The sequence below is a fragment of the Morus notabilis genome, unplaced genomic scaffold, assembly GCF_000414095.1.
Source record: "Morus notabilis unplaced genomic scaffold, ASM41409v2 Scaffold306, whole genome shotgun sequence".
In the NCBI taxonomy this organism is placed as follows: Eukaryota; Viridiplantae; Streptophyta; class Magnoliopsida; order Rosales; family Moraceae; genus Morus; species Morus notabilis.
Genome location: NW_010359946.1, coordinates 297091 through 320249, shown reverse-complemented (window position 1 = coordinate 320249; position 23159 = coordinate 297091). Strand labels below are relative to the sequence as shown.

The following is a 23159-nucleotide window of genomic DNA, read 5'->3' as shown; positions in this document are numbered from 1 at the left end:
TTCATCGGCAACTTTAGATGGCTTAATAGCGATACTAGCGCTTCCGATAGTTAACCCGTGAACTTTTCTCTTTTGACATATCTTAGACACTAAATAGGATTAATTAATTTTCAACGTTTGAGACATGTAAATTATTGCGCTTTTCATGTATTCTAATCCTAGGGGAAAACAAATAAGAAATTAAGTGCATTAAGTTGGTGGCTTCTAAGAATGAATTTATTTTATTTTCTTATCACAACTTTTTTTTTGTTTTGTAATGATGGCTTTAATGTTACGAAATATAAAAATTGACATCACACAATTCTAAATTATTCAATTATTAAGAAGATATTGACAATAAAAACTCATTAATTGTTTGATTTCATTTATAAAACAAAAATAGACAACATTTACCGAATGTTAATAAAACAGAAATAGCAGCATTTACCGAATGTTATGTTAATGAATTTTAATGACAACATATGAATGTCACGGTTTCTAAATAACAATATTGCTTTTATCATTGCCAATAATTCTTGATCACGACATTATTGAAATGTTGTAATATAAAAGCGGCTTTTTCTGTGGTCCCTCGCTATTTTTATGAGAGAAATTTTACACATCATAAAAGGTTAAATGATTAGTGTAATTCTCTTGTATTAAGTGTAACAGTTATTTTTTTGAGAACCAGAAGTCATTTTAAGTATATGCTAAATAAAACACTGTCATGTATTGTTCCAGACAAATGTTTATGCATGACTGGATGTGTCTATAAAAAAAAGAACATGTTAGATATACTTCTTCACGATAATCTTATTCAGGTTTAAAACGAAAGTCGGTTATGATTGAATGACTGATATTAACAGTAAAAATGACAATCGTTTATTAAGGTGCATTTTAATATTTTTCATATAATTATTCATGATAGGTATACATGACAGTCGTTTATTGTTATATATTTAAAAATGATTTTTAGTTTTTAAAATAGTAACTGTTATTACTCAATATAAGAGAATTACGCTATGCTTTTAGCCAACTAAGCTTGGCACATGGGCCCGTTATGATAGCAAATGGGTGACTTATCCCTCATTTTTAAAATTGGGGACTATAGATAACTCCTATAAAAGCCTAAAAAATTGAAAATTTTTAGTTGAAAAAAAAAAATCAAACATGAATCACCGCTTCTAGAAAGAGTCCTTATTGATAGTTTTAGACGTTTTACGGCTACCCTCATTCATTGACATATTTTAGTTCAATCCCTTCTACGTTGTTTTTTCAATGCTGTCAAAGAGCTTATTTTGTCGTGGTAACGCTCTTAGAATGAGAGATTATTAATTCATATAGGTGCTAACTAGTGCTGAAACTTTGGACGGACCGCCCGCGACCACTGAAAAGTCTGAATTTTTGCCCGACTACCGAACCCGAACTTCCTAAAAAATTGGGCTGCCCGGCCCGACCCAAATTTCTTCTTGGACGAGCTTCGGGCAGCAATTGGCTGCCCGTGCCCGGTCGGGCTGCCTGTTGCCCGACCGGCTACCCGAATTTTCAAATTTTTTTATATTATATTTTTATATTGTATAATGTATATATATATATATATATTAGTTTAGTCCGGCTAGAAATTTTTATCTCGCCCAATTGGGATTAAAACTTGGTAAGGAAAAAAGAGTGTAATCATTGTGGGATGAATTACAAATTTGACGAATTTACAAAGTCTATACAAGATTACAATAACACTATACAAATTAGAAATTACAAAGTAAATAAATATTTACAAATTACAATAATAAAATTTAATTTGAAGCAGAAGGATCGTCTTGAAAATTAAAAGTTAATCTATTAAATTCGTCGATCCATTCTTGGCTTGCCGGTGAGATTGTATCATGTAAGCGTTGGTCGGAACGGTCCCAATCCTTGATGCACACCAAAGCTTCAACAATATCCTGTTGCAATGTGTTTCTCCATTCTTCAAGTATTCGGCTAGTTATACTGAATGCTTGTTCGGCTGCAACAGTGGAGACCGGGATCGAAAAAATATCCATTGCCAGTCGTGTTAGGATCGGCCATGTTAATGCTCGTGCCCTCCACCACTGAACCAAATCAAACATTTCACTACTGTCTACAACTAAGCCCTCACTCAGGTGCGCCATTACCTCGTTGAATCCGCCGCTGTTGCCGCCACCTCTTGATGAAGATCCACTCCCAGATTCATCTTGACCTTGAGTCTTCATCTTCTTCCTCTTCTTAGACAACCCGTAAACATTCAAGAATGAATGCGGATTGTCATCTCGTTGTTGCAATTCTTCTACACGATGTGTGTTTCTAAACCTATTTTTGTAAGAGATATAGAGAGAAAATTTTTTTCCTTTATAATAGGAAATTGGTCACTAGTGTCGATAGCTAAAAATTCACCTAAGTTATCTAATGCACTTTCTAAACCTTCTAATTTTAATCTAGGGTCAAAAATAACACCGAAACCATACAATATGGGTAATTTAGACCAATATCTTCTAAACTTCTTTTCCATAGAGGCGATAAGAACTCCTAAAACCTCGTGTGTCCTAAATTCACTAAATAAAATAGACATTCTTAAAAGTTATCCTAACGCTAATGGTGACATTGGGTAATAAGTTTCACTAAGCTTTAAGGTAACTTCGTAAAATCTACCTAAAAAGTTATACAAGAGTTCGGCAACTTGTCAATCAGTTTCATCTATAAATCCCGGTCCTAATTTTGCACTAACATAATTTGTTATAGCATCTTTATAGGGGATGCATTGTTCAAGCATTATATAAGTGGAGTTCCATCTTATGGGCATATCTAAGGCTAATGCTCTAGGATTTTGATTACATGCTTGTAGAAATCTAAACCAATCTTGTATTCTTTGATTACTACCTTGAATCTAAGCAATGTTATCTCTAATTCTTTTAATATGACCTGACATTGATTTTAAACCGGATTTTACTATAAATTATTTATATGACATGCACAATGTTGGTGAAATATATCGTTATTACCGAATAAACTTAAATCATTTTCAAAAAGTTCTATTGCTTTAGTATTTGTTGTTGCATTATCTAATGTTATGGCCATTATTCTATCTCTTAAACTATATTAATCAATAACAGATAAAATTGTGCTATATATTAAAATGACAATATGTGTTCCTATAACACATTTGAAACCTAAGATTCTCTTATCCAAATCAAAACCTTTATAATAATGTCCGATTACAGCTAAATAATCCTTATTGGTAACGGCGGACCAAATATCTGCCGTTAATGCAACACAACCACTAGTAGAGTGTAGAAGGTTGATTAATGCTTCCTTTTCTTGTTTATATAATTTTAATGCATCTTTCCTAAGAGTAGTTCTAGAAAAAAATTGTGCATTAGGATTATGTACAATTTTAATATAACGCTGCCAATTTCTTTGTTCAGTAAAACTTAGTGGTTGATCTAATGTGGCTATTAATCATGTCATTTCCATGCGATCAACTTACAGATCGTATTTCCACGTGCTTAGACTGCCGGTTTGGCAGTCAAATGATAATTGCGTTTGGCGGAGATCGGCTCCGCTTCCTTGCTTTTGAATACACTTTTCAGAGTGTCTTCTTAAGTGTGTAGTGCCGTGAATAGTGTTACATTGTAATTTCTCTGCACAATATTTACATTGAGCTACGTATTTAACGTTATCGTTATTGTCGACCTCCTCGAATGTATTGAAGTGCTCTCAAACTGTTAACGCGCGCTTGTATTTCTTCTTAGAACTTGCAACACTTGCACTAGCACTACCGCTTGCCTCTCCTCCACGCCCACCAGTGCCACCACCATTACGTACACGACCTCTAGTACGTCCACCAGGGGTCAGATTTGCAGTTTCCTCAGCAACTCTTTCTGTAGTTTGCGATTCCTGCGTTTGAAAAATATTAGAAAATTGCCCTTCTTCGATGTTGAATTGGGCATCAATGGGAATATCACCACCATAACCAGAAGAAGCCATTATGAAAAATAATAGAGATTGAGAGTGTTTTGAGAGAGATTAAGAGAGGTCGAGAGAGATTTAAGCGAGATTAATAAAGATTTGAGAGAGATTAAGAGAGACAAAGAGAGATTTAAGAAAGATTAAGAGAAATTGAGAGAGAATGAGAGTTTTTGAGTGAGGAAATGGTTGGGGGGAGGGGGGGTATTTATAGGAAATTTTTTAGCTCGAAAAAAAAAAATTCTCCCAAATTTTTGGGTCTAACGGCTAGTAAATTTTGGGCAATTGGGTAGGTTCGAGCAAAAAATCCGGCAGTCGGGCAACGGTCAAAAAATTAGCTGTTGGGGTTTGAATTTTCGGGCGACGGTCGGGTTCGGGCAGAAAGATCCGTTGGGGTCAAAATTCTGGCACAATTCTAGCTAACGGTCAAACAAATTCGGGCATTTTCAGGCATCGGGCGAAATTCGGGCTAACCAGAAAATTCAAAAAAGATCTGGTGAACAGTGATGATGACTCCTCCACCGGCGGCGGGTAGTTGGGAAATGATCATTTTCGGGCTGCCCGACCAGATAGCACGAACGGAAGGCAAATGGCACCTGCCCGCCGTGCCTAAAAATTTTCGGACACCGGGCATGCCCGCCGCCCGAAGTTCCACCATTGGTGATAACCTGGTTGAGATGTACCTGACGTTCTTCATTATGCTAGTTGATCAGCACACCATTTCATTTAATAAGATAAAATTATATATAAAAAAAAAAAGAAAAACTAAACTTAAAAAAAAAAAAATTTGACGGAGGATAGAATAAATATTGCTGGGAAATATGGGTGGCCTATTTATTTCATGATCACAAGCTCAACTAACGAAAGTTGAGTCCACTGTAACATTACATATATATGCAGTACTTTGATATACACATAAACAAAAATCCCAGATAATTAGCTTTCTCATCATGGAGAAAACTAGTTTAATACCAGAGAGCCACCATTTCTTTTTCCTCCATATCATACTCAGTTGACAGGCATTTGTATGTGAGCAACATCCGAGAAATGAGTTTCATCGTACCAATATTTCATGTTATCTCCATAGCTGACCTCCAACATGTCACAATACCTCTTGTAGTACCCAATGCTATTAGTGATTAAATCACTACTCTTTTGTCCAGAATTTCCATGGATTATATGACCAAGGACTTGACTAGTTTCAGAGTTGACATTGACAATAATATTGCTGTCTTGAATGATACAACAACGTCTGTTGCCACTAAATCTGGAGTGTTTATCAAATCTATCCGAAGAGCTTCTCCAACAAGTCCGTAGTTGTGGTTGCTGATATGAAAGTGTGATCATTACTATGTGAAATATATGAAATCCAACAAAAAATTAAAACAAATATTCTACGACAACGTTTTTCCTTTTTTTTTTTTTTTTCTTCTTTTACTTTGTTTTTTGTTTTGGAGATTTCTACCGTAGGACACGGAAAATGACTACCGGAAGATCTCTATATATATTTCAATCGTTAGATCTGAAAATTGTCATATTTTCATACTTGTGTATTTTGATGTGATTTTAATCTAATCAACGGTCTAAAACATGTAATATCACTATTCTACTGTAAAAGGATCTCTTTTTTCTAATATGGATGAAAAACAACAATAATAGTAAAACTCCAACATGCGTATTTTAACTAACAAACGATTGTTATTCAACAAAAAACACTTCCATGTTCCATAGCTCAGTGGATCAATTAAGATTCTAAGGAATCATAATTTTACTTCTCATAAAGAAAAATTTAGCTTATAAGATAATTTTGAAGATGTTTCATAATTCAATTTCTGTAACGGAAGTAATTGTTTTCGAGGCATATATTAGTACTTACTGAGTGAGTTTGATTGGTCCTCGACTGTTATACTTTTTTCCAGAAACACATGCCCAATAAGAAGATGTACAATAATCATTCTCAACGTCACTAGTGGTCGTATTAATATGACAGTAACCCCAAGTATATGGATCCAGTGAATCAGACCCTCGTCCTACAGCACAAAATACAACTAAATTATGTATATATGTAGATACAAATTCGAAGGTAAATTTCCTAAAAAATAACGGGATAAGTTAGCTTAGACAACAATTTGTAACTAGGATTTTTTTTTTTGATAAAAACTGTTATTTTTCAAGACTGGTAGATACCGTTGCTTGAGTCGTCAGATTAAATTTCTAACGATCTGAACTATGAATATGATTTCTTATGTGTTGCATGCTTCAAATTTTAACACATGTACACTTGTAGATCACACTGTTAAAGGTTTGATCCACCGGCTAAAATAACAATAATTAACATTAACGAAAAATGAGATTTTCTACTGTAAAAATTCCCTAAACTATATAATAATTATAGTAACAAACCTGTGGTAGCTTGAGAAGTTTGAGCAAGAAAAGCTGCGAGCTCCCTCTTACGAGTAGCGACATCACCAGTATTACAGAAATCGGAAAATGACGCAGCAGCAGTTATGAGAGCATCATAATTGTAGAAGCCCCGGCTAGGGCAATCTTTCCTGTGCTTAAACATTTCAACGAAAAGCGATTCACTGATGATCTCACTTACAGCATTATTATTATTAATATTGTTTAGGAGTAGAGAGCGAGCCCAACACTGGTAATCACAATTTCCTCCTTGGCAGTAAGTGGCGGAGCCGCCACACATCGGTGATCGGCCCTTTCACAATAGACTGAGGCAATACCAAATAAAAAACATTTCTGACTTTGCTACTTGCTGGACTGATTCTTTTGCTTGTCAGTAAATGGGAATGGAGAAGATCAGCAAAAAAAAAAAAAAAAAAAAGGAATGGAGAAGCATGTAATTTATTTCACCGTTAGGAATTATTATTTAAAGTAATAAATTAATTTTTTAACACTCAAAGTCCTACATATTTAGAATAAAAATTTACACCGTGCGACACAAAATTATTTTTTATGCACATAAAATTATTAACTAATTAATTAATCGGTTATAGACAGTTATAACCAGCAGAGTAAAATAACTTTTTTTTTTTTTTACCATAAATGCATCTTTAACAAAAATGATTCGTTTTGCAAATTATTACTATGCTTTCCTCTTCTCTTTAATCTTTGAATTCTTCGATCAAAATCCTAGTGTTAATTTCTTTGTTTTGCAAATCATTTCCCCTTTCTCCCTATTGGTTGTGATAGAGATAGGATGCCATGGGCACCAACTACTTGACTGCAACAACTTAATTAAATTATTTCTTTTTCAAAAAACTACTTAGTTATTCTCCTTTTTTTAGCAAAACCATTTCACATTTTCGAAAAAATCAGAATACAAATTATTCCTGTATAATGTATATACATGTATGTGTGTATAATGCATAGATCCATGCATTGCACATATTGATTTTTTTTTAATACCCAATCAATGATTAACACTTTTATTAATTTTTTTGGTACACAATTGTATTAACTTGGAATTTCTTCCTAGTCGATGAAATTTCGTGTTGCATATATGTTCTAATTTACAAGTTTATTAAGAGTACCCTTTCTTCTCATAATTTGGACCCCAACTCAAATTTTTTGGTTAGCACTTTTTTTTTCCTCATTAAAAATTCAATTTTTTTATCACAATGTTTTCCTCTACAAAAATTCACTTTTAAACTTAAGTTCATAATTCAAACTTGTGAAAATAACAGGTTTAATAAGCATGGTTACGCATTTCTAATTTAATCAGAATAGGTAGGTAGGTTTTTCAAAAAGAATAACTAGGTGGGACAATATGGAAAAATGAATGAGAAAATTAATGATTTGGAAATACACGTGCTAATGATGTTGTTGTGTCCAGCAAGTAGATAGACTATTTTTTGTGTTCTTTTATTCACATTCGGGCGGTCTCATTTCTTATAAATAAATAAAAAATACTGAGTAAAGCCCCTATAAACTTACATTTGTGTTATTACATAGAGCATCTCAAAGCATGCTAGTCACTTTGTGTTTTTAGTTAAAATGATTAAAAATTTAACTTCTTTATGGTTTTTCTCGACTCTAATTATTAACTAAATTGTTAGTTATTATGGAGACTTCTTTATGATAGTCACACTAGTTAAATATAGTTAGCAAAAAAAGACTAGCCATTTAAATTTGTATATTATTTTAATCTTTTAAATCATAATAAATACAAAGTTTTTTTTAATTTAATAAAGTTATTTATATTTAATAAATATTAAAATAATCTCTATATAGCTAAAATAGGAAATATGGTTGAAATGTATTATTAAAAAATTGTTAATTAAAATATATTTTAGTTATTTTAATTAAAATTTAGAGAGTTATCTCATAAATGCTTACAACAATTATTTGAGAGACCGAAGTTTGACTATTCAGGGGAAAAAACGTGTGAAAAACAATGACGTTCATCATTAGAACTTACTTTTAACCAATTACAGATCTAGTAAACGTCTGGTTTTGAACCTTGAGATTATTAAAACTTAGGCCTCATTCACTTCGCAGATTCGAGTTTTCAATTCAAGCTGAGATGTGACATTTTCTGAGAGTTTTTTACTGTAAAAACCTAAAACTGAAAACTCGAATCGGTGAAGTGAACGAGGTACATTGTTGTATTTCTATTTTTATTTTTTATTGTTTGCTGAAGAAATAGTTTGTTTGAAATAATATATATGTATATGTCTGTATATAAATATATATATATATATATATATGAATGAGATTTTTCACTTCTATAATTTTAGGGTTAGACGACACATATTTATTGATTTTTTTAAAAGAACATTAACGTGGTCTAATACACTTAAAAAACGGATAGGACCAAACCTTACCTTAAATTATGAGATGATGACGTGTGAATTATCTGTTGCATCTTGTGTTTTGAATTGTCTACTGTTAATATGTGAATTATCTGTTGCGAGGCTGCAACATAGAATTCTGAAAATCGTCATTAATTTCACCATCATAGCAGCCATACTTCGTTGGATATTATCTCAGAATAGTAAAGGGAAAGTCAATCTCTACCTAAACTTACTCCCTAAACAATTTCTCTATGAGAATAAAATCTTTAATAATTAAAAGTCAAATGGAAAACTTACCTTAAATCAAATATTCAGCAATCAAGGCCTATAAATCATTCCTTGCAAGTCTATGGAGGGGGAGACACGTGTTTACACCCATCATTAAATTACATGCCTACACCATTTTCAAGCATTCTTAGGAGCTTTTTCACCATATTTACATGCTTCTCAGTATTTTTCATAGCATTCTCCCGTCATTTACGGAGAATACCGTTGTAATCTTCATCAATATTCATAATAGAATATTTGAAGACCCAAAAAAGGATGTATCCTAGATTATTAGGGGAACAATTATAAATTTTTGTATGTATCCCGCTCTCTTTATTAGAGGTTGTACCCTAGATCATTAGAGGTTTAAGGGCAACTTTCTTAAATATCTAACTTATAATGCTTCAAAAGAAACTATGATAACCATTAACATACAACTGTAACGTATTCATTTTGCTTGGGTCGTGCGTATATAAACACATTCCGCTACCCAATATATGATATCTTGAGATAAAAATAAATAAATAAAGCAGTATATTGTACGAACCAGATTCCCTTATCTCTTTATATATTGAAAATTTGATTTATGTATACAACAAAATAATTAAAAAAAAAAAAGAGAGAGAAGAAGAGAGAAAAAAGGTTATATAACTATTTTTGCTTTTTATTTTTTATTTTTATTTGTTTTTCCTTGGTTGTCGTTCGTTCCTATATCTTAGTCGTTTTCTTCTTGCATATTATTCTGTTGTACATATACAATACTGTTAAAGTTTTCATTTGTTGCTGGACCTCACGACCAATTAAGGCATTTTTCATTTTTTTCACCTCACGACCAATTAAGGCATTTTTCATTTTTTCTTTTCTTTTTCTTTTTTTTAAAGGCACATTTACAGAATAGGAGTTGTCTACATTAATATTAGAATGTGAAAACAATTCATTCTATTGCAACTTGAGTTGGCTATTCATGTCTACTATTATAAAGTTATAGCTTCTCCCTGAAGGAAACAAAGAATCAGGAATTATTAAATAGGGCATTAGAAAAAGTAACTTAGTTGGGATGTGGGAAGCAGTAATTTATTGTCCGTTTAGTTTGTTGATTCGAATTTTTAATTCGAATTTAGATGTGATTTTATGTGAGAGCTTTTTACTGTAGCAAAAAAGTTAGATGTGATTGTTTGTGAGAGCTTTTTACGTTGTGGTGGGGATATCCATAGCAATCTTGGTGATTCTGTTTTCGGTTCAGAGATTTGGCACTGACAAAGTAGGATCGTCGTTAGGCGAATCCTCAATAATTGACAAAATGAATGGCATACCCAAGAATGATTATCGCCAAGAGAGTTCACAAAGAGTTTGCTAATCGACAGAGGGTTATAACCCAAACTCCAATTAACAACCGACCTTCAAAGCCAGCCAGTTATATAGATCGACCTACGAATTAAGGAGTCAACCATCTACGAGAATTCTAGTCGACTCTAGCAATCGATTATCTGAAGAATTGATCATCGAGCCACAATTGACAAGGAGAATGTGCTCCCAAGATTTAGGGATCCAAGCCAAGTGGTGGGTATCTAGCTGATTCCGTGAAAGAAGAACACGTGGACTAATAGTGTGTAACGCACTAGTCCCACTACTCCATTAAGAGGACACGTGGCAGCTACACAAAGATAGGTTGAAGGCCCATGATTGGGAATTAGTGGGATAGTTAGGTCTCACATTCAAATTTTTAATTTGAGTTAAGAAGTGATATTTTTTAAGAATTTTTAACTGCAGTAGATTAAGTTAGATGTGATATTTTTTGAAAGCTTTTAACTTTCAAAACTTAGAACTGAAAACTCGAATCAGTAAAATGAATGAGACATTGATTATTTTCGTGGCCTAAAGAAATAAATTATAAGGATAAAATCATTTTGATACCTGTGTTATAGTGAAATATGCACTTGTATTTTTTTTTTTTTTGTTGAAACTCAGTTTCCTCTGTTTTTGATAATATTAAAACGGTAATTTTTAATTTTAGAAAACATCTTGTAGTTACCCTAAGACTAGTTTTTGAGACATAAAATGTCCATTTTACTCTTTTATTTAATTTTAGAAACTAAAAATTTTAAAACTTCACAAAAACATTTTGAAATTTGAAATTAAGTTTTTTTTTTTTTAGGTGGTGACGGGGACTGGAATACTAGATATGGTTTTCTTTGGTGTTTATTTGCTCTGGTTTGAAGTTATGAGAAAGATGGTTCTTTTTTTTTTCTTGGCTAATAAAAAAGATAAGGATTTGTTGTTTAGTTTTTATTATAAAATTTTTTTCTAAAAATATTATATTTTTAAAATATGAATTTCAAATTTTAAAATGTTTCTGTGAAGTTTTAAAATTTTTAGTTTCTAAAATTAAATAAAAGAGTAAAATGGACATTTTATGTCTCAAAAAATAATCTTAGACACCTATAAGATGTTTTTCAAAAAACAGAAAGTACAAAGAGTATGTTTCACTATAACACATGGTACTAAAATAATTGTATCCCTATATTATAGATATGATAGGTTCTGAAGAAATGTGCAACAATGTTTAAAAGAGAAGGAGGTACCAACAAACTATTTTTAAAAAGCTTTGAATTGCACCCTATTTTAATTATAAGATAGTGAAATTCTAAACTGCCATATTGGACGTACGTAGCTCTTTAATAGAATTGAACCACTCTACATTTTTAGTCTGCTATTTATTTTCCGCTTTATTTTTTCAACTTTTCTATTTAGTTTAATTGTTTTATTCAATGAAGTTCGCATCGTTATTTGATTATTAAAGTTATTGGATACTAGCAAGTTCCAACGATGATCATGCTCCCTCAGGTCTGAATCCTTTTTAAGTCTTACACCTCATCAAATAATTATTTAACTGAGGAAACCACGTCTGATGTTTATTGCGGTTTGCTTCTAGCAACCACCCCATTAAATATTGACCATTCTTTGTGAAATATTGATTAACAATATATATGAAAGGAGAAGAAAATTGCTTAGCTATTATAAACATAGAGGCAGCACATTTATTTCATCATATAACATAAGAGCTCAATCACTGAGTAATCGAGCCACTTTGTTACAAAACTCAGGAGACTCATTTTATGTAATAGCCAGCGATAACTAGCTTCTCATCATGGAAGCGAACTAGCTATATATCTAGAATATTCCCAGTTTATTTTGTCTAAGGCCACCATTTTTGTCCTCATACTTTAGAGCACATGCACTTAGATGCGAGCAACTTCTGAGAAATGCGTTTGATCATACCAAGAATCTAAACTATCTCCATAGCTCACACCCAACATATCACAATACCTCTTATAGTACCCATTACTAGTAGTAATAGTATTGGTAATAAGGCCATTTTGATATCCAGAATTTTTTATTATGTTACCAATCACATGACCATAGCTTGGGAGTACTTGACCAACTTTAGAATTAGCATTGATCAGAATATCATGGCAGGAAGGTTTATTGTCGTGATGAGTCATCCAAAACCATATGGCGGTCTTAAATGATACAACTGGGTCTGTAGCCACCAAGTCGGGATTGTTTATCAAATCTAATCCAAGAGCTTCACCGGCAAGTCCGTAATTGTAATTGCTGCAGTGATAGTAAGCACATCAAGATGTCAATTAATGTATAATCCAGCTCTAAATTAGAACCACCTAGCTAGAAACATTTTCTACGTAACCAAAATATTTAAACATGTATAGTAACATTGGTTTTTATCCATCCAAGAATTTATTCCTTGTGAAATGTGTCGATCCACAATTTCACCAAATTTTAAGAGATAGTTTGAAATTTTAATCGTGATAATATAATTGAAAATTCTAATTTTGATAAAACGAGATATTATGTAAGATTCCAATACATAGAAGAATTTTCAGCAATAAATAAGACCTAACTAAATAAATATGTGTAGAAATGAAGTGTTGTACTACTTGTTAATAGTAATTATTATTGTAATAATTAAATGTCAATTTTGGAATAAGACACTTACTGAGTGAGCTGCACGGCTCCTCTACTATTATATTTTTTGCCAGAAGGACATGGCCAATGAGCAGATGTACAATACTTGTTATCATTTCCATTGGTGGTCTCATTGATATGACAATATCCCCATGCATATGGATCTTGTGAATCAAACCGTTGACCTACACAAAACATGCAAACATTAGGTTAAAGTGATAGCAAAATTCTTAAAGAAATAACAAATTACTAATCTAACGAAATAATATCAATAATACTGCAAGTATTGATGCTAAATGTTGTTCATCAACCGGCTCAAGATTGCCATGTCAAACTGTTAGGGTATCCGTTTGTAAGTTGTCTTAGATTAGATTAGAATCTCTAATTTTGTAATATTGAAATAATCGAGCCGCTCATTAGAGCTTGTTGGGCACTAATATCAAAATAAAAATTGAACCTTTTAAAGATTTAAGTTTTTATCTTAAAAGAGTAACCTGTCAAGTGAGAATTTGTCTTGTTATGTTATTAATTTTAACTAAATAATATGGGTTCAAATTTAGTTCGGCCTTTACCATCATTTGTAAATTAATATGGATGTTGTCCAATAATGATATTACATATCTTCCACCATTGAATTTAGATAATTTAAGGACAAATTAATTTACCTGTGGTTGCTAGAGAGGTTTGAGCAAAGAAAGCAGCAAGCTCCCTCTTACGGGTTGTAATATCACCAGTTGTACCAAAATGAGGGAAAGATGTAGTAGCAATGATGAAAGCATCATAACTGTAAAATCCCCGACTTGGACAATCTTTCCTGTGCTTAAACATTTCATCGAAAACGGATTTACTAATGATCTTGCTAATAGCATTATTGCCATTTGGAATTAGAGCAGAAAGGAGAGAATTCCAACATTGGTATTGGCAATTTGACCCACTACAATAAGCGGATCCATCGCCGCACCACCCATATCTACTACAACATCTTCCTGGATTACAAGGAGGACTTCCAAGGTCTGATCCACAACGGTGATCAGGTCTTTCTGGGCTGCTAGGTGGAGGCGGGCTTGGAGGAGGCGGGCTGGGCGGAGGCGGGCTAGGCGGTGGGGGACTAGGCGGAGGTGGGCTAGGCGGTGGTGGACTTGGCGGAGGCGGGCTTGGAGGAGGAGGAGGTGAGCTTGGTGGAGGTGGTGAACTCCAACATTGGCTTTGGCAACCTTGTTCAACTTCACAATAGATGGCTGTGGAACCACAAAAACCCCAATGACTACAACACAAGTTGTCTCGGCATAAGGCACCTTCTGCATCCCTTCCACATTGTGGCTCATCAGCAGAGACAATGCCTAGCACCAAAGAGAAGATTATTAAAAGAGTTATCAACTTCATTTTTATGAGAAGTTTTATTGAGGCTGTTAGTGTGGTTAATGCAAGTTCTTTCATGGTATTTATAGACTAACTTGTGGGTTGTTGTGCGTATTAAGACGATCATACCCTTATTACATCTACGCATATTTACTTAATAATTAATATTTATGAGAAAAATATATGATCTATCATGGTTATGTGGAAGCATATTTGACCATTCCATTCTAAATAATTAGATGTCATTATAGCCTTTTATTTTTTTTATTAATTGTATTACAATTATTTATTTTGATGTGACATGACATAATTAAATAATATTTTTTACCATCTTAAATGATATTTTTAATTTTTTCCTGTATATTATTTAGAATTCTTTCTTTGAAAATTGAATACATCTCTAGTGATGAATGACGGTGCCAGGAAAATTCTTGTTTGTTCTTTTACATTTTTGAGTTAGGGTGATATGATTGATGATTTTAAGTTGAGTTTGAGTTATAACTTGAGTTGAAGTTGTAATTTGAGTTTGTGTTTGGATGTACACATTTGAGTTATAATTTAAATTGAGAATCTATTTAAGTTTGTGTTTGGGTGGGTCAAAACTTAAATTTATATTTAGATAGTATTTTAATAAAAACTCAATGGTGATGAAAAATTTTAATAGGGTATATGAGTAGGGTTTTATTCGTCTTTTCGTTGTGAATGCATAGAAAAAAAAATCATCTCAATTAGAATTAAAACGAAAAACTTATGTCATTTTTAAGAATAGAAAAAATACTATTAATTAACTTGAATTTGAGTTTATGAACTCGAATTGAAGGAGAAACTTGAACTCGAGTTTAGCTCCAAACTCGAATTCAAACTCGAGTTCAAACTTGAGTTCAAACTCAAATTTTATAAAAGAACATAAATTTAAATAAAGTTGTAATTTAAGTTTAAATTTTTTTTGAGTTTCATTGCAAAAGAAGAACTCATAAATTTTCTTTGATTTGTTTTTTTTTTTTTTTGGTGACTTGCTAGTAAATTAGTAGTTTTTTTCACAGACCAATAAAAAATTGTTTGTCTTGTAATGAGCAAATACATATATATATATATATATATTTACCACGTGTTCTTTGTACGTACGGCGTGATGTGTCATAGCGAATTAATTTAAAAGAATCTTATCAATAGGAAACTCACAATTTTTATTTCGTGGCCTCAATAATGTTTCTTGTCTCCTGTTGTAATAATTGGCAAATAGATCAATTTTTTAATATCAGATATAAAATTCACGATTGGTCAAAACCTACTACTTTGTTTTATCAAAAAAACAAAGTAATAGGTTCAGATCAATTATTTGTTTAGTTGCTGTGCATGAATATCCTTTTCACGGTACGTACATGAAAACGTTACACTTTTTTTTTTCTTTTCCTAATATGCAAACAGAGCCCTAAAAGAATATTTGTTTTTTTTTATTGTTCCCCAATTTCTTAATTTTCAACAAACTTTTTTCTTTTTTGTTACCCAAAAATTAAAAAAAAAAAAAACTTTCTTTTGTGTACCACATTGTTAATTCTGTTTTATGGTTAATGTTTTTAAATAACATCAACAGTAAATGGGTCATTTTATTTATGAAAATGTAATTGATTGATTTATATTAGTTTTTAGGACTTTGGTAAATAATAAAATATATTTTATTGGATCATTATGTGAAAAACTATTACATGTGGGCATAATTTGTGAAATAGATAAATAGTACGGAATTAGTGAAAAAGAATATTAAAAAACAAAAAACGAAAAAAATAGCCAGCGGTGACCTTTTTTTTATCTGATAGCCAGTGGTGACCTTATTCGGTGTTCAAGGGACACATATATGGAATTTCTTAGGTCTGTTTAATTTGTTAATTTAAATTTTAATTTAAGTTGATATGTAATTTTATGTGATAATTTTTTTTTATAATAAAAAAATTATGTATAATTATTTTTTAAAATTTTTTACTGTAATAAAACTCAAATTTTAAATTCAAATCGGGTCTTTAAGTGCAGAACTCTTATCATTAGAAAAATAAATATGTATCTATGTATGTATGTGTGTGTGTGTGTGTGTGTGTATATAGGAATACTCTCTCATTCGGAACCCTCATCTGAAAGCTAATTGAGACCATTGGATGAAAAACGGAAGGCTGGATTTCCTGAAGGGTAACCTAAAACTCTGAAAGATTATGTAGATCTCTAGGATAACTAAAAGAAGTATTAAAATATTAGGAAGAAATTGATTAAAAAGTAAAGGAAGTACATGCACTTGGCTATACTCTGACTCCATCTTACTTGCAGGCTTTCGTTTTGTTTTTTTGTTTTGTTTTGTTCGTTTTGTTTTTTTGTTTTGTTTTCTTTTTTAACGCATTGCAATGAATTACGTGAGAACTGATGAGAAGAAGATCATCATATATACCCCATGATTATCTAGGGGTCTTCGTCGGTTCAGTTTTATCGGTTTTAATCGGTTCAGTGATCAAACCGATCATGTCAGTTTTTTAAAAGTTAGAACTGAAATCAAACCACATCTAACATTTTCAGTTCGGTTAACCGAATTTCAGTTTCGCTTCGGTTTCGGTCGGTTTTGATTGGTTTTTGGTTTTGGTAATCATGAAGATGACATTAGTTAACCATCAGGTTACCAGCATTTTTAATTACTGCAATGAATTACGTGAGAACTGATGAGAAGAAGATCATCATATATACCCCATGATTATCTAGGGGTCTTCGTCGGTTCAGTTTTATCAATTTTAATCGGTTCAGTAACCGAACCGATCATGTCAGTTTTCTAAAAGTTAGAACTGAAATCAAACCACATCTAACATTTTCAGTTCGGTTAACCGAATTTCGGTTTCGCTTCGGTTTCGGTCGGTTTTGGTTGGTTTTTGGTTTTGGTAATCATGAAGATGACATTAGTTAACCATCAGGTTACCAGCATCTTTAATTACATTTTTGACCCGTAAGTACGAAAAAATGTAAAATTTTCCTTCAATCTAAAGTTGCAAACACGTAATCACAATAAATGAATACAAGCACAACATCAAAATTGATAATTGCACAAACACAAGTTTAAAAAACATTTAAATTGTCATAAGTAAAACAAAACGAAAACATAAAAAAAAAATGTCATCTCAGTCGGTTCGGTTTTAACCGACTCTCTACACGCAAAACCGAAACCAAACCGACTTTTGAGGAAGTCGGTCGGTTAACCGAACCGACTGTGTTCGGTTCCACGTGGCACCGTCGTTTTCGGTTTTAAGCGGTCAGTTTCAGTCGGTTTCAATTTTACGGTTTTTTTGTACACTCCTAATTATTACACCATAACCTTTTCGCCCAAAACCATTTTACAGGTTCTTAAAAAAACCTTTTATTGAGTTTGGATAATATTTAATTGGAATAATTATATATTTGACCATGAAAAATAACAATTGTCACACTTATTACATAAAATGTAAAATGACACAAAATTAGCCTTCAAATTTTTCATAAGATACAAATTTGATACTTCCGTCAATAAAACGTTAATTTTTTAACAATTTTTATCAAATATAGATCACATGGCTAATTTGTAAAAGAAAATATAGAAGACAATGGACGAGGAAGTTATAAGCAAAAGAGAAAAAAACACTTAGGATTAGAGTGAGAAAAAAAATAAATATATTTATTATATTGCTCTTTATTAAGCGGTGTGATTAAAACTAAAAAACATTTGGCATTTCATGGGCATAAGTACTTAAGTTGTAACTTATGAAATGTTTAAGGGTCAATTTTGTACTATTTTGAATTGTAAGGAGTAAAGTGAGACAATCCATATTTTTCGGGACTAAATTTAAAATTAACCCCATTTCATTCTTTTCATGGGGGATTGAGAAATTTAGTGTGGAAAGAAGTGGCTTTTGAGCGGGAAAAATAATTTCTTTAGTGGGTTTTTCTTCTGAAGCTCTAGTATAGGTGATAGATTATTACAATTTTCTATTTTACATTTAATATTAAGTTAGCAAAGTGTAATTCTATGTATTTGCAGAAAAATACGATGTCTTATAAATGAAATATATATATATATTTTTTTTTTGTTTCTATCACTGTGTTCTATTAGTAAAATATTATTTTTTTTCAGATCACGTGCAAATTCTATATTGTTTTTTACACACAACTAGTGGAAAAGATTATAACTGAAACAAAATTACTAGATTAGACATTATTTTCTATGATGCTTTAAAAGTCAGGGAGCAAAATTAGATTAAGAATAAAGTTCACGAACTATTTGTCAGATTAACTTTTGGTCTAATTAACACTGATTAGTGAGCTTTAATTAACAATAGACAAATAGAATTGTAATTGGTCATTTCATTATTATTAGGCTTCTTCGCATGGTTGCCACTTTAATTTATCGCAGTCCCTGAATTAAAAATTGTGATAATTGAAATCACCACACTGCTCTACCCTGCACCATTATTGGCGGGTGTTTGTCAAAACCGTTTTTTCGGGCATGCGGGACGGTTTCAATCTACCCTTTTCAGCAGGCATTTGTGGATTGGAGTTTGAAACCGCGATCTGAAACCGGCCCGCCGCCTAAATATTATCGTTATATGTTTTTTAAACTTTTATTTTTATGGAATAAAAAAGCTTGATTTAAAGTTTAAATCTTTTTTTTTTTTTTTTTGTTAGAGAGAGAGATTGAGTGAAATAGGTTAAGAGCTGCTGGTGGAAGAGTAATTTGGGAAGAGAGAGAAAAAATCGGAGTAAGTATCGGTGCCATTTTCAACTACTAACCAAAGAAAATACGAAAAAATAGGAGTGCAACAATGCCGTATTGAGATCAAGGATTACTTTCTAATAATTTATAATTTGAAAGATTAACCTCACAAATCGTCCATAATATCACTAGTTTTTACTAAAGTGTTTACTTTAAGAAAAAAATTTAAATTTAACTTTTTCTGTTACAATATTTTGTCTCGTTTGAATTTACTTTTTAACTCAATTTCTCTCTAGAACGAGTAAAACCTTTTTAACTCAATTTCTCTCTAGAACGAGTAAAACCAATGAGGCCTTTATTTCATTTTTCTCTCCGCCAATAACTCATTTACAATTTCATTCATTAATTACTTTTCCATAACATACAAACTTGTCCTTTATCGAGTTTCAATTCAACTATGGGTGTTCGCGGTCAATTTAAACCTTTTTTTTTATATAAACCACCGACTAAATAAAAAATAACATTTTCTTTTTGAGCAGTTTGGGTGGTTTGATATTTTTGACAAAAACTAAATCAAACAAAATCATGAATAAGCGGTCTGGACGGTTTGCTTTGATATTAAGACTAAAAAGCTTTCAATAATTCACAAAAATTATAAAACTGTTAATCCATAAAGAAAAAAATAAAATTCAATCTATGTTTACAATATAATTCAAAAATAATAAATATCTAAAAGTTCACCATTCAAAATTTTAATACAAGCCAATAAAAATGTAGTAGGGTGTATTTTATAATTGTATGACCTCTATTATGACCAACAAAAATTAAAATAAGGAAAAAATAGTTTTTTAAAAAAAAATTATATATGTGTATTTTTAGGTGGTTTTGGGCTTCCAAAATCACTAATTAAACCGTAAAAAACAAGACTAAAAAAATGACCAAACCAGCCAACAATTTTAAAAATAATTAATGATTTGGTTCGGTTTAGTTATGATTGAGCGGTTTGAGCAGTATGTCAGATTTTTTGAATACCCCTAGATTCAACAACCAAAGATATGGATTATGTTGTGTCTATTAGGGTTTCCTTTGAGCTATAATATTCTCAATTTTCATGTAGTGTCATTCTATAATTTCATCAAGACTTATGATATACATACCGATAGTGGGAGGTGAGGCCCTCTATAGATTTTCAATTTTTTAATATACGCCCCCTTCATTAATAGAAATTTCTCAACTAATTTCAGTCTAAATAATATTTTTAACAGTTATTTTGGTCTTATTTTATTAAATCTTATACTTTTTTAAAAAATAAATAAATCTTACACTTTTTAATGTGTCTAATTGAATTTTTCTTTAGTTTATTATGGCTAAAACTTCTTTTTCAAATTTGTACCTTTTAAAATATTTTTCATATAATCTTTATTCTATCATAAGTAAGTCTCAAAAGAAATTTAAATAAATAACCTTTATAAGTATATTTAGCAAATGCATCCCTAATTAAGCATTTTTTTAAGCAACCATCTCAATTAATATTTTCTCTTAAAAATATTTTATCTAATGACCCTAATTGAAGTAATAACACCTTTTTAATTTTTTCTAAACACCACAATTTCACTACTATACATTCGACGACATCAATTGCTCACTTACTTCACTTATGATATACATACCTTTTGTTTCATTAACGAATTAAAAATTATAATTTTAAATTAAATTAAAACTCTCAAAATAAACGTAACAATCGACTCCTCGTAACCAGTGTCGTTTGGGAGGCATCACACAGTAAATGAAAGCGAAATACGGCCCACGTTTTTATTGGGTATTGTGGTCAACCGTCAACATCGGCGTGCTCCCAAGCTTTTTTTATTATTATTATTTTTATTAGTTTTACTCGTAATTAGGTGCTTAGTGATCTTATGGCCTGAGATTAGTTTGTCCGACTGTGATCACTGTAATTATTTATTTTTAGTTGTTTACACATGCACGTGAATAAGATATATTTAATTAAGTGCAATGTTGGAAGAGTCCCAAGTGGTACGATAAAACCATATTATATTAAAATACAATATTATACTAAACTATCTTCGATAAAAATATTAATATTAATTATATATTTAATATTAAAAAATATAATATAACATATTTTTTTATTTTAATACATAATACTATTTAAAATGATAAATTTATTTTTTTCTCATAATCATTAAATTTTAAAATTGTAAAAGTGAACTTATTCTTAAAATAATTAAAAAATGTTAGAGTATAATGGTTACATAAAAAAAATAATTTCAACTAATAACAGCCAAACGTTAAATTTTCAATATACTGTACTTAGTAAAAAATTTATCACAAAATATAACATAATAAAAATTTAACACAACAAATTATATTATATTAAAGAGTATTTTTTATACTTAAATATTAAATTTAAAATTAACACATTAATTATAATATTGTATTAAAAATGCTCTAGCTACTAACATTAAGGCACGTCATCTTTTAGACATTAAAATTAATAGGATGTTTTGAAGGAGAATTCAAGTCATAATTCGTGATTTATTATAATATTTTTTTCTAATAAAAAATACACATAAAATAAAAATATCTAAATTCATAAACCAAACATCGTACTCTAAAATGAGTGAAGAATAATCTAAATATATATAATTCGCAAACTGATAAAACTTATGGCACTTACACGTGGGGACTGGAGCGCGTTCCATTCCGTTCTCATTCGGAAGCCTCAAAATGGCTGATCAGTCTGAAAACTAATTGAGACCATTGGATGAAATACAGAGGGCTGGATTTCCTGAAGGGTAACCTAAAATTCTGAAAAATTAAGATCCGTTTACTTCACCGATTCGAGTTTAGAATTTGAGTTTTATTATAGTAAAAAGTTCTCATAAACAGTCACATTTAACTTTTTTATTACAGTAAAAAACTCTCACATAAAATCACGTCTCAACTCGAATTATAAACTCGAATCAGTTAAGGGTCCGTTCACTTCGCTGATTCGAGTTTATAATTTGAGTTGAGATGTGATTTTGTGTGAGAGCTTTTTACTGTAGTAAAAAGTTAGATATGACTGTTTCTGAAAGCTTTTTACTGTAGCAAAACTCAAATTCTAAACTCGAATCGGTAAAATAAACGGGGTCTAAGTAAACAGTGTAGATCTCTAGGATAACTAATAGAAGTATTAAAATATTAGGAAGAAATTGATTAAAAAAGAAAGGAAGTACATGCACCTGGCTATACTCTGCATCTTACTTGCAGGTTTTTTTTTTTGTTTTTTTTGTTTTTTTAACGCATTGCAATGAATTACGTGAGAACTGATGAGACGAAGATCATCATACATACCACCATGATTATTACAGCATAACCTTTTCGCCCAAAACTATTTTACGGGTTCTTAAAGGACCTTTTATTGAGTTTGGATAATATTTAATTGGAATAATTATAAATTTGGCCACTGAAAAATAAAAATTGTCTCACTTACTCCCTATAATTTAAAATGACACAAAATTAGCCTCCAAATCATAAAATACAATTTAATACTTCCGTCAATAAAACGCTAATTTTTTAACAATTTTGATCATATATAGATCACATGGCTAATCCGTAAAAAAAAAATATAGAAGACAATGGACGTGGGAGTTACAAGCAGAAGAGAAAAAAACACTTAGGGTTAGAGTGAGAAAAAAAATAAACTTATTTTCTTTCCATCTTCTCATACTAAATAAATTTAAGAGTATAAAAATAATTTACGAATAAGATTTTTTATTTCTTCCCAATTTAATTTCCGATACCAAACAAGTGAAAATAAATTTATTTTCTTTACATCTTCTCATACTAAATAACATAAAAAAAAAAATAATTTCCTTCTTATCATTACTATTTTTCATCGCTCTCATATTTTTTTTCTATCCTATTTTCTTTTCTTCTTAACAAACATAACATAAGTCTCCAGCTGTCATAGTATCAGGATAAAATACAGACTTCCACCTGCCACCCTCATGAACACGTGTTGGATTCTTTTTAGCCCCAAAAACTTTATAGACTATATAT

The 23159-nt window shown here is 31.1% G+C and overlaps 1 protein-coding gene and 1 pseudogene across 1 annotated transcript; both read right to left on the bottom strand.

The window, feature by feature from the left end:
- Positions 1 to 4968: 4968 nt before the first annotated feature.
- On the bottom strand, positions 4969 to 6661 carry LOC112091108 (annotated as a pseudogene).
- A 5390-nt stretch (positions 6662 to 12051) lies between these two features.
- Positions 12052 to 14417, bottom strand: LOC112091100 (mulatexin-like). The gene is made up of 3 exons (XM_024163925.1): positions 13688 to 14417; positions 13054 to 13207; positions 12052 to 12653 (listed from the first exon to the last, which is right to left on the bottom strand). Exons 1-3 carry the CDS (start codon positions 14403 to 14405, stop codon positions 12278 to 12280), a joined length of 1248 nt encoding a protein of 415 aa, XP_024019693.1. The 5' UTR covers positions 14406 to 14417; the 3' UTR covers positions 12052 to 12277.
- Positions 14418 to 23159: the final 8742 nt, after the last annotated feature.

What these genes read in the sequence shown, in the direction of transcription:
- LOC112091100 (XM_024163925.1), bottom strand. Translation starts at nt 14,405, where the DNA reads ATGAAGTTGATAACTCTTTTAATAATCTTCTCTTTGGTGCTAGGCATT. An exon ending in AACCTCTCTAGCAACCACAG is followed by an intron (nt 13,208 to 13,687) that starts GTAAATTAATTT and finishes TGTTTTGTGTAG; the next exon opens with GTCAACGGTTTGATTCACAA. An exon ending in GGAGCCGTGCAGCTCACTCA is followed by an intron (nt 12,654 to 13,053) that starts GTAAGTGTCTTA and finishes CTATCACTGCAG; the next exon opens with CAATTACAATTACGGACTTG.